This window comes from Microcaecilia unicolor, chromosome 5, assembly GCF_901765095.1.
Source record: "Microcaecilia unicolor chromosome 5, aMicUni1.1, whole genome shotgun sequence".
NCBI lineage: Eukaryota > Metazoa > Chordata > Amphibia > Gymnophiona > Siphonopidae > Microcaecilia > Microcaecilia unicolor.
The window spans coordinates 17,384,086-17,396,860 of NC_044035.1; the positions used below are offsets into that span (position 1 = coordinate 17,384,086).

The 12,775-nt window shown below is 44.2% G+C and overlaps 1 protein-coding gene across 2 annotated transcripts in view; it reads right to left on the reverse strand.

Annotated features, from left to right (window-relative positions):
* Positions 1–12,775, reverse strand: part of VWA2 (von Willebrand factor A domain containing 2) — an 84,965-nt gene that overhangs the window by 33,788 nt on the left and 38,402 nt on the right. For both annotated transcript variants that reach the window (XM_030202687.1, XM_030202688.1), the window contains exon 4: positions 1,314–1,447. In XM_030202687.1, the coding sequence (XP_030058547.1) occupies positions 1,314–1,447 (134 nt within the window). The remainder of the gene's footprint in view (positions 1–1,313; positions 1,448–12,775) is intronic.

Sequence of the window (12,775 nt, forward strand, 5' to 3'; positions counted from 1 at the left end):
TGCAATCCAGAGGTGGCTGGTTCAAATCCCACTGCTGCTCCTTGTGATCTTGGGCAAGTCACTTAACCCTTCATTACCTCAGGTACAAACTTACATTGTGAGCCCTCCTGGGACAGAGAAATATCCAGAGTACCTGAATGTGACTCACCTTGAGCTACTGCTGAAAAAGGTGTAAGCAAAATCTAAATAAATAAATGCAATGTTGGCTACTATTGAAGATTCTACATGGAATGTTGCTACTATTTGAGATTCTAGATGGAATGTTGCTAGTGGAGGAGTGGCCTAGTGGTTAGAGCATCGGTCTTGCAATCCAGAGGTGGCAGGTTCAAATCCTGCTGCTGCTCCTTGTGATCTTGGGCAACTCACTTAACCCTCCATTGCCTCAGATACCTGAATGTAACTCCCCTTGAGCTACTACTGAAAAAGGTGTGAGCAAAATCTAAATAAATAAAGATTGCTCTGACCCAGTATGGCTGTTCTTATGATGTAGACTTGACAACCAGCGTTTAACAATGGGTGACTGGGGCCTGCACAGAGTGGCGTCTAACTACCTTGTTCAGCAGACTGGATGGACCGTGTTGGTCTTTATGGGCTGTCATTTATTGTGTTATTCTGTTACTGAGAGAAACAGAGAAAAGGGATGGGTGGAAACGAAAGAAACAGGCTGGAACCTAAAGGAGAGAGTTGCTAAGAGGTGCAACTCAAATCTCAGCTGGAAGCATGCATGAGAAATGTGCATATTTACGTTACAGCCCCTTCCAATTCATACCTGCCTCATGCATATTTATAATTTTAATGCTGAAAATCTGACTGGCTAGGGTGCCTCCTGCAGAGAACTGAGAAGCCCTGGGCTAAGGGACGGACAGTGGCGTTCCTAGGGGGGCTGACACCCGGGGCAGATCGCCAATGCACCCCGCCCCCGGATGCAGCGCGACCCCCCCCCCGGCAAAAGGACGCCCCCCCGTGAAAGAACCCCCCCCCCGGGTGCACGCCGCTGGGTGGGTGCTGCGCGCGCCTGTCCTTTGTTCGTTCCATGCTCCCTCTGCCCCGGAACAGGAAGTAACCTGTTCCGGGGCAGAGGGAGCATGGAACGAACGAAGGACAGGCGCGCGCGCGGCACCCCCCCCCCCCCCCCCAGTGGTGTGCACCTGGGGCGGACCGCACCCACCTAGGAACGCCACTGGGGACAGATGAGATGAGAATAGCAATCAACTATGCTGAAGTGAACGCACCAAGTCTCATTTCTGTTTCCTCTGAACAGGTTCCCCTGTACTTACTTCCGTTACACTCTGAGGAGTCAGTCATTTATTCACCTTGTCAGACCTGATGTCCAGGGTGTCGCATAGCGCGATTGCAAAGTGCTTGGATCTTTCAAAGCTTCCCTTGCCGATACTGTAAGAACCATCCAGCAGGAAAAGAACATCCACCGAAGCCGAGCACTGCATCACTGCAAAAAAAACACAAACCGTCCATAAAGGAAAGTACTGCAAGGAAAAGGTGAGCACTGCATCACTGCAAGTTACGAAACATCCAGAAGAAAATAATGGTGGTTACATAGCAGGTTAATTGTATGATTTTAGAAGAAATTTCTCGTGTTAAGGTTTATCAGTGAATGTTTTGTTATAATGTTATATTTATGTGGATTATTTTATGTACGTTTTTATTTTGCAAACCGCTTAGTTTTTAGGCAGGGTGCGGTAGAGTCTTGATTATCCGACGTAAACAGGACGGGCCCAGTGTCGAATAAGTGAAAAGTTGGATAATACGGAAAACAATGGTAACCCCTTAAAAAATGCATCAACAAAGGCCATGCCTGATTTTCAAAGATTATTTATTTTATTTTTTCTGCATTTGTATCCCACATTTTCCCACCTCTTTGCAGGCTCAGTGTGGCTTACATTATGCCGTAGTGGCGATCGCCATTTCCAGAATTAGAAGTACAGAATATTATTATAATTAAAGTACAGAAAATATAAAGTAAATTAGAAGAAAATAGATAAACAATTCATTTCAGGTATTTATTAACACACTAGTAAAAAAGCCCCGTTTCTGATGCAAATGAAACGGGGGCTAGCAATGTTTTCTTCTGTGTGCCCCTGCCCTCTGCCCTCTCTCCCCCTCCCCCCTCTGAGTCCTTCAGTAAAAAAGCCCTGTTTCTGATGCAAATGAAACGGGGGCTAGCAAGGTTTTCTTCTGTGTGCATGTGGGAGTGTGTGTGTCCCTGCCCTCTGGTCTCTCTCCCCTCCCCCCTCTGAGTCCTTCACTGTTACAGAGCCAGTGATTTGATTTCGTGCTCTGCTGTTTTCCTTCACTGACTGTGTTACAGAAAGGGCGGGGCAGACACTCATAGGGAAACCGGATATCTCGCCCCCTTCACACTTCCGGCTGGAGGCTTCATAGAACGTTGGTGTTGCCTTTTATATAGAGAGATTCTGCAGCATGATTGGAGTGCTCATACTGGAATCACCGTACTATACTGTAAAATAAGACCAATACAGAATTGTAAAAACGCAAATCAGAAAGAGTACGTACTGTACTGTATACCTAATAGCAATGCCCAATGTGGGCTTACCGCTCGCTCGGACCAACGCAGCCGCCGGCAGTAGTCACACCCCGAACGCGCACCATTTTCCAGGGGAAAAAGAAAACTCCCAGAAATGGCTTGGGCGACGATAACCCGGTGGTAATTGGGCATCGCCGTGTTCTGCCCAGTTACCACTGGGTTAGCACAGGAGCCCTTATCGCTACCCTCAATGGGTGGAGGTAAGAGCTCCTCGCCGCATGGCCTCGCGGTAAGATTTCTCTTACCGCTTGGCCATGTGTGTCTTGAGGGCTTTTTCCTGCTGTGGTAAAAAGGGCCCTAGTGCATGGGAAAAAGGGCCCCCACCACCAGCGCAGGGCCATTTTTCCCGCAGCTTGGTAAAAGGATCCCTTGAGGCGCAGCCATTTGTATCAACCGAAACGTAATGCAAATATGCATGCCTACATTAGGTGCATATACCCGTTATTCTATAACGACGTGCATTAATTTTAGGAACACCCCCTCCCAATCCTGAAGCCCCTTTTTCAGATCACGCGTAAATTTGAGGCACGGATCCTGCACCTAAATGTATGCATGCAAATGCCAATTAGATCTAATTAGTTCCAATATTGCTTGTTAAAAAGCCAATTGAGGTTAATTAGCATATTAGTCAATAAAATTGCACTTGCAAATTTCGCATGCACCAAATTCGCTTGCGCCATTTTTAGCAACGTTTACAGAATTAGGGGGTAAAGGTGAGCAGTGGAAGGAAACAAAAATCCATAAAGGAGAGAGCATCATCATTAAAAACCAAAACCAAAAAATGACCGAATATCCATTAAAAACGTGCACCGCAAGACAACAGCTCATCTCAGGCTCAAATGGGTCCTAGCGGTAGAGCGGATCCTTGAGTCCTTCGCACTATAGCCGAGACTCCCGCTCCATCACTCGCTCCACTCAGGACTGTGAACACCCTCCCTACAGCGTCTCCACTCCACTCACAGACCAGAAATGGGTCCAGAACTAAACCCATGTCATCTGCATGGCTGTGAATTATTACAATACCATCAACCATTATAGACTATCAAGATCTCTACAAAGTAACGTTGAGTTAACCTTTTCCATTTAAATTTCATTTTACTATACAGAAATGTTCAAGGGGACCGGCAGTGATATTGGCATACCATCAACTGGCTCACGATGTGCAGAGTCTTTCGAAAGATGGTCTATCGCTAGATTTTGGGAGGAAATTGAGAGACTTCTTAGAGGGAGATGCAGTTGGGCAAGTCTCGGTTTCCTGGTTTTGTAAGGAATTGGAGAAAGGGCAGCCAGTGAGAAGGATGCCAGAGGTAGCGGCACGATGGAGCCAAGACGCGCAGAAACTAATATCTGAATGTCTCGTAAGGAGGTCACTTGTAGAGGTGCAAAGGGTCATACACAGTGCAGAACTCCAGGAATGTCAATTCAGAGCAGTACGCAGAGCATGCTTCTCCCAACGGCGGGCATATCACGCAGGGGTAGTAGATACTGACAAGTGCCAAAAATGTGAACAGGTGGGTGCAACTTTTTATGCATAACACTTGGCAATGCAGATATATTAAATTATTTTGGCGGGAACTAGTTAAATTTCTTAGTAAGGTTCTAAGATTCCCAGTTGTTCTCACATTCGAACGAATGATGTTCAGTATCGTTGGACAATGGGGGGCAGGAACACAAGGGGAACAAATGTTTTTAAGTAAGGCTTGTATAGTGGGGAAAAATGTATTCTCAATCACTGGATATCGGTCATGCCTCCCTCCTACTGGTATTGGAGGAATAAGCTGCACCAACTTATGTTATGGGAATCAAGGGGGGCGAGAATGTCGCCGAAGCGACAAGGGAGGTTTCTGGTTATCTGGAAACAATATCTAAATAATATATCTCCAAGAGCACGTAGTCAAGTCCTGAACCAGTTACCATGGAGTAATACAGAGAGAATAGACGCGTAAGATGTGGGGTAAGCATGCAGGATGTGGTAGGGTGGGGGTGTAGGTATTGGGGAGGAAGGGGGGAGGAAGATTTGGATTTTTACCAGGCTTCGGTTAGGTGACATTAACAAGAGGGTTGAAAGGTGGGGTCGGGTGGGGTCGGAAGTAATGTTAAAGCATTGAAGGTGTATTTACTGTAATAGCAGTTTTAGAAAGTTTACTGGCCGCAAGGTGTGTATTGGATCCAGGGCAAGGGGAGGGGCGGGGGAGTTGGGAAGGGGGGGAAGTAAATGTTAAAAAGCTTTGATGGTGTATTCAGTGGCGTTCCGACCCTAGCTGACACCCGGGGTGGATCGCCGATGCGACCCCCCCCCCGGCGAAATGACCCCCCCCCCCCGGGTGCACGCCACTGGGGGGGGGGTGCCGTGGAGCGCCTGTTGCCCTGTCTCCGAGTTCGCAATTCGCATGTGTTCACTGCTCCCTCTGAGTCTGCCCCGGAACAGGAAGTAACCTGTTCCGGGGCAGACTCAGAGGGAGCAGTGAACACATGCAAATTGCGAAATCGGAGACAGGGCAACAGGCGCGTGCCACGGCACCCCCCAGTGGCATGCACCCGGGGCGGACCGCCCCCACCCCCCCCTTGTTATGCCACTGGGTGTATTAAAGTATTTTGCGATTTCTCAGCATGTTATGTTTTTCACTGAGTGTATTGTGAGATTGTGAAATGTGTTGGATTATTTGTAGTAAATAATTAGCAGATTTTAGTACACACAGCTTCAGCTTTAGAAACGTTAATTTCTTTCTTCATCTCTCTCTCATTCACCCCTGAATAATTCACTGCTGAGTCACTTTAAAGTTGAAGTAACAAAACATCTGTTTACTCACAGTTTGTAGTTAGATTATAATCAGACAGGCTTATATATACATATTACTATACATTTGTATTATCAGCTCCTTCCATGTGCTTAGATGGTAATGGATGCTCACACCACCATAGATCCTCTCAGGTTAGGAGAGATCATGAGCTCCATGTGCTCCATGTGCTGCATGTGCTGTGTCTAACCCCCACAGGAAGTTGCATAGCTGTGTGACCTCTCTAAGTAATTCACATCAGAGGTCACAGAGTAATCACAGAGAAATAATAGGTGACAGGCAATGCATGTTAAAATACAATACATTCCAACAAACCCCTTCTCATGCATAACTGTCATGCAATTATTTATTCATACAAAGTCCAAGCTTTATACGCAGATTCACAAAATGTTCTCTGGGTAACGGTTTGGTCATGATGTCAGCTGTCATCTCACTGGTGTGACAATAGTGTAGACTGATGACCCCTTCTTTCGCCAACTCTCGCACGTTGTGGTATTTCGTTGCGATGTGCTTGGTGCGTGACTGAACCTTGTCATTCTGTGACAGTCGGATGCAGCTCTGATTATCTTCCATTATCTGGATTGGTCTCTGTTCAGCTATTCCAAAATCCAGCAAAAGTTTTTCAATCCACATCAGTTCTCTGCACGCTTCCGATACGGCCACATATTCAGCTTCTGTAGAAGACAAACTCACAATACTTTGTTTATGACTGGCCCATGAAATTTGTACATTTCCATACATAAACACATATCCACTTGTGGATTTATAATCAGAATGATCCCCTGCCCAATCTGAATCACAGTAACATATTAGTTTTGGATTACTATTGGCTGAAATCTTTAATTTACAATCAATGGTACCCTTTAAATACCTTACCATCCTTTTAACTGCAGTCCAATCTGATTTGGTAGGTGAGCTGACCCTTCTGCTCAAAATTCCTACTGCATTTGCTATATCAGCCCTGTATGTGGTAGCTAGATATAAAAGCTTACCTATGGCTGATCTATATTGGATGTTATCTGGTAAAGGTTCTCTTACTGTTTCATCCTTCAGAAAATCAGTGATCATGGGAGTGCTTACAACTTGGGCATCTTGCATACCTAAACTTTCAATAAGCTCATTTATTTTCTGCTTCTGGCTTAGAAGATAAGAACCATCATTTTGTTTCTCAATTTCTATACCAAGATAGTATGACACATTACCAAGTTCTTTTATCTCAACATTGTGGTTTAAACACTTTACAATGTCCTTGTACTCTTGCTCACTTTCGCTTGCAATGAGCAGATCATCAACAAAAGCTAAAATGTATGCATATTGTCCATTTGTGCACCTAGTGTACAAACATTTATCTGCTTCACCTTGCTTAAATCCTAAATTTGTCAATATTTCATGCAATTTATCATTCCAACATTTTGCACTTTGCTTTAATCCATAAAGACCTTTGTTTAATTTACACACTAGCTGTCTTTGTTTTGTATTTATGAAACCTGTTGGCTGTTCCATGTACAAGTCTTCAGTTATATCTCCGTGAAGAAACGCTGTTTTCACATCAATGTGTTTGACTTGCATGCCTTTTGAGACTGCAATGCTCAGAAGTGTTCTGATTGTCGTGTGTTTCACTACAGGTGCAAACACTTCATCAAAATCTTCTCCATATTTTTGAAGATATCCCTTTGCGACTAATCTGGCTTTATACCTTTCCACTTTTCCTTGTGCATTCCTTTTTAACTTGAATACCCATTTGCATCCTATAGCTTTCTTGCCAGGAGGTAATTTTGTAAGAATCCAAGTATTATTTTTATCCAATGCATCAATTTCTTCTTGTGCAGCTTTATGCCATTCAGCAGCTTCTTCTGCTGGCATTTTCTCAATCTCATCCCATGTTAAGGGCTCTTGAGCTTCTGCTGACTTTGTTAGGTAAGACAGTCTTGGGGGTGGAACACCTTTGTTTTCCCTGGATGAGCGTCTGACAACAGGTTGGTCCGACCTTTCCGCATCCTCTAAATCTGAGAGTCCTTCTCCAATTGATTCCCCTTCTCCAACTGTACTGTCTTCTTCAATGATCCTTTCTGTGTCTGTTTCCTCTGCCTGTTCCTCGTTAGATACAGATGAGTTGCTTTCAGACATCTGCCTTGGTATGGCATTTATATGCACTGGCATGTCTATTATGGTTCTAATTTCATATTCTGGATGATAAGGCTCATCTGGGATAATCCAGCCTTTATCAACCCTTTTGTTTTCATCAAAATATGTAACATGTCTTATGCCAACAATGCCAGTTTTCAGATTCAAAATTCTATATCCTTTGTGTCCTGGAGCATAGCCAACTAAAATGCCCCTTTCTGTTGTGGAATCCAGCTTATGCCTTCTTTGCTTTGGTATATGAGCATATGCTGTACTTCCAAATGTTCTTATGTGTGACAGGTTTGGCTTCCTACCATGCCATGTCTCATGTGGTGTGCGCTCAGCGCCTTTAGTTGGCATTCTGTTTTGTAGGTACACTGCTGTGAGAATGGCTTCCCCCCATAGTCTTTTAGGGAGATTGCTATCTGACAGCATACATCTGGTCATTTCCACAAGTGACCTAAATTTTCTCTCTGCAACAGAATTTTGCTCTGGTGTATAAGCTACTGTTGTGATATGCTGAATGCCTTCTTGTTCTAGAAATGTGCGCATGCTTTGTGAAATGAACTCACCACCATTGTCGGTCTGAAGAACCTTTGGTTTTCTTTCAAATTTATTGCTCACCATGGCTACGTATTTCTTCAGCATGTCTGTGACTTGACTTTTCTCTTTCAGCAAATAGGCCACACAGTATCTAGAGAAATCATCCAAGAATATTAGCACAAATCTGTTATTTCCCAATGATGGGATATTAAACGGTCCACATAAGTCACTGTGTATTAAGTCCAGCACTTTATTACTCCTATTTCCTGTGTATGCAGGAAATGAGGGTCTCACACCTTTTTGAGTAACACAGTCTATGCATTTCTCCATTTTACCAGCATCTGCACTTATCTGAATGCCGGTGGCCAGTTGCTTACTGTAAAGATCCTGGATCACCTTAGAATCACGATGTCCCAGGCGGCGGTGCCAGATTTCCAGACTACATTTACCATCATTCTTCCTTACTTGCGCCATATGTGAGGCTTCACCTGAAATGTTCAGCTTATAAACATCATTATGCATAAAAGCTTCAGCATACACTTCATCATTTTTAGAGATTGTGCACTTACTGTTTTCAAAATGAATCACAAATCCCTTCTTATCTAATGTAGATACACTAAGCATATTGCAAACTGCTTGGGGAATATACAAGACATCACTTACAGGAATTTCTTTAACTTCATTAGACACTTTGCATTTTAAGAATCCAATACCTTTTGCTTGGATCTTAGCAGTCCCTGCGTTTGCAGTTTTAAGAATACCTTCCTCTGGACACATTTCCTGAAAGAAATCCTTACAATTGGTTAAATGGCATGTGCTCCCCGAATCCAAAATCCAAGTACTTTCATTTGAATTATTATTTACCATAGTCAAAGATTTTTCTGCCATTAGAAAGCCCTTGTGTTTATCTTTGTCCTTCATACATTTCCTGGTTTGAAAATTCTTTAGTTCCATTGGCTTAGGTGAGCTAGAGGGAGTGTTTTGTGTTTCCTTACACCATTTAGATACATGTCCCTCCTTTCCACATGAGTAGCAAATCAGCTTGCCCTTGGGTGGAGTTTTCCCATAGCTCCGCCTTCCTCTGTTCTTTGCCAAGAAATTTGTTTCATTTCTCTCTGACTGACTTTGAGAACACATCTCCTCAGAATCATTTATTATGCATTCCTGCCTTAGTTTTGATGTTGCCTGTTCAAAAGATTGCCCTTCAATGGCCTCATTTACAGACCTAAAAACATCAAACTTCTTTGATAGTGAGGTAAAAAGAAATGCTCTTTTCAATGCATCACACATGGGAATTCCAGAAAGTTCTAGCTTTTGAAATGAAGACATAAGATGCATAATGTGATCATTACATTTACTTTTATCCCTTAATTTGGTTTCATTCAACTCTGCCAACCAAATTGGTTGCTGCTTTGCATATGTAGTTGCATACATAGTTCTCAGTTTATATAAAATGTCCTTTGGTGTATCTTTTCCCTCCACTAATATGGCTTGTTTCTCTGAGAGAGCTTCCAAAAGCATGCACTTCACATAATAGTTTGCATTGTCCCATTCAGCCATATTTTCAGCTGTTCTGTCTTGGTCTAAGCATATATTTAATCCTTTTGCTCGAAGGAGACATATAAATCTTAGTTCCCATCGCTGATAATTAAACTCAGTTAATCTAGGCACCTTGAGAGAATAGAACAATGGTGAATTTCTTCCCTCAGCCATTTTCTTAGCCTTCTGTCTGCTGTGTGGGGGGAGAGAGAGACAGACTGAATCTTTCCTTTAAAACTTAAGAGAAAAATGTGGCCTTTTTTTCTGCCTGGTAATATTTCTCTTCTTTTTCAATTCCTGGACCCTGGGCCCATAACCCTTTTGTTGGATTATTTGTAGTAAATAATTAGCAGATTTTAGTACACACAGCTTCAGCTTTAGAAACGTTAATTTCTTTCTTCATCTCTCTCTCATTCACCCCTGAATAATTCACTGCTGAGTCACTTTAAAGTTGAAGTAACAAAACATCTGTTTACTCACAGTTTGTAGTTAGATTATAATCAGACAGGCTTATATATACATATTACTATACATTTGTATTATCAGCTCCTTCCATGTGCTTAGATGGTAATGGATGCTCACACCACCATAGATCCTCTCAGGTTAGGAGAGATCATGAGCTCCATGTGCTCCATGTGCTGCATGTGCTGTGTCTAACCCCCACAGGAAGTTGCATAGCTGTGTGACCTCTCTAAGTAATTCACATCAGAGGTCACAGAGTAATCACAGAGAAATAATAGGTGACAGGCAATGCATGTTAAAATACAATACATTCCAACAAAATGTTAATGTGCTAGAACCATCAATAAAAAAATTGTTAAAAGTAAATTTCATTTTACATCCCTACCCTCTCTTTGAAAAAATGAATTACATTTATTGCAAGCAAGATCTGGAATTCTTCCACCCTAGTTCCTAAACCATATTTTTATGTGAACATTTTAATGGCAACTTGGGTACTAGCCATCTAGAAAGGTGTCAAATGGATGCAATCACTATAATTCAGTGGCCTCCTGGCCAACATATGAGATGAAAATTTAATCCACGCACTTTCAGTAGCCTGAGTAGAAGGTATTTTAGCTCCAGTATGAAGGTGGGATACACAAAAATCTGACCTAAAGCACCCTGGTAGGAAAGAGGAGAAAAGCAATTTGAAAACAATTCCCCAACTGGTATCAAAGTTTCTATTCTGCAGAAGCTGGGACTGGTTCTCTTACAGAAATGCATAGAGAGACATAATCGAACGGTGCTGGCCAAATAGATGGCCAGCCATCTTCGGGGGCGGAACCAACCGTATTTTCGAAATATGGTTGTGGCCGGCTAAATCGATCGCCAGGTGTAGAGGAGATGGCTGGCTTCGTTTTTCAGCCATAATGGAAACAGGGCCCGGCCATCTCAAACCCGGCGAAATGCAAGGCATTGGGTCATGGGAGGAGCCAGCATTTGTAGTGCACTGGCCCCCCTCACATGCCAGGACACCAACCGGGCACCCTAGTGGGCACGTCTAGAAATAATTAAAAAAAAAATAGCTCCCAGGTGCATAGCTCCCTTACCTTGGGTACTGAGCCCCCCAAATCCCCCCCAAAACCCACTCCCCACAACTGTACACCACTACCATAGCCCTTAGGGATGAAAGGGGGCACCTACATGTGGGTACAGGGGGTTTGGAGGGCTCCCATTTACCACCACAAGTGGAACAGGTGGGGGGGATGGGCCTGGGTCCACCTGCCTGAAGTGCACTGTACCCACTAAAAACTGCTCCAGGGACTTGCATACTGCTGTCAGGGAGCTGAGTATGACATTTCAGGCTGGCATAGAGGCTGGCAAAAAAGGTTTTTTTTGGGTGGGAGGGGGTTGGTGACCACTGGGGGAGTAAGGGGAGGTGATCCCTGATTCCCTCTGGTGGTCATTTGGTCAGTTGGGGCTCCTTTTTGAAGTTTGGTCGTGAAAAAAAAGGGACCAAGTAAAGCTGGCGAAATGCTTGTCAAGCCTGGCTTTTTTTTTCCATTATCAGGCAAAGCCGGCCATCTCATGAGCACACCCCTGTCCCGCCCCCCCCCCATCCTGCCTTCACTACCCTACTGATACGCCCCCTTGAAGTTTTGCCGGCTCCGCGACGGAAAGCAGTTGAACCCGGCCAAAATTGGCATTCGATTATACCGATTTGGCTGATTTCAGGAGATCGCCGGCCATCTCCATTTGGTCCATTTTCAAATTTAATGAATGTTTTCTCCTCCACCCCCCCCCCCCCCCCAACACACACACATGATATTTGGTCATGTTCTATTACATTTTCAGTAAGTTATTTTCTTTCAGACAAATATATTCTAGACCCCTTATGTACAATTTCTTTCCAACATGTATCAGCAGAGAAAGCATGAACAGCAAGGCTCATGGAATTCTTTCCAACCCGTGTGTGTGTGTGTGTGTGTGTGTGTGTGTGTGTTGGGCAGCTGCAGGAGATAGTTTTTGTACATGAGGCAATTTATGGCAGGTGTAGCAGTTGCGTAGGGAGGGTTGCTTTCAGAGTACAACCAATCAGTTTTGCCAGGTGGGCGGTTTTACCACCCAATTGGGCAGTTTTCCGCGACCCGCCACGGGAAATTTTTGCCTGCGGCGGGTTGCGGTTTTTTGGGCTCCTTTTGGGTCTTTTGGGCGGTTTTAAAAGCGGTTTTTTCGGCCGCAGGGGGCGGGGTTAGTGACGTTTTGGGCGGGGCTAGTGACGTTTCGGGTGAGGCGATGACGGGGGAGGCGGGGCCGATGACGGCAGGGGCAGGGGTGATGACGCGGGGGTGGGGGTGTCAGGGGCGGGGTTTGACTTTGGGCGGGTTTTGGGTTCGATTGGGTGGGAAAACATTTTTCCACCTGGCAACCCTGCAACCAATCTAGGGAGGGTAGTTTTTGGCGGGGGGAAGCAGTTTCAGGGCATATTTATTGGGAGTGGGGCAGTTGCAGAAAGGGTAGTTTTGGGGTGGGGCAAATGCGAAGGATAGTTTTTATACATGGTGGAAATTGCATGTTGGGAGAGTGGAGAACAGGGAGAAGCAGGTTATAAGGAGGAATTCCCTAACTATTATATTGAACTATGTTTCTATGTTACAGAAGATGAAACTCATCCCATAAAAATGCATTAGGCTATTTTTGGGGAGCTTACTTCTCTGGAATCCCCACTCTGATCTGATCATTTTCAAACCCAGTGTGTCTTTTTACC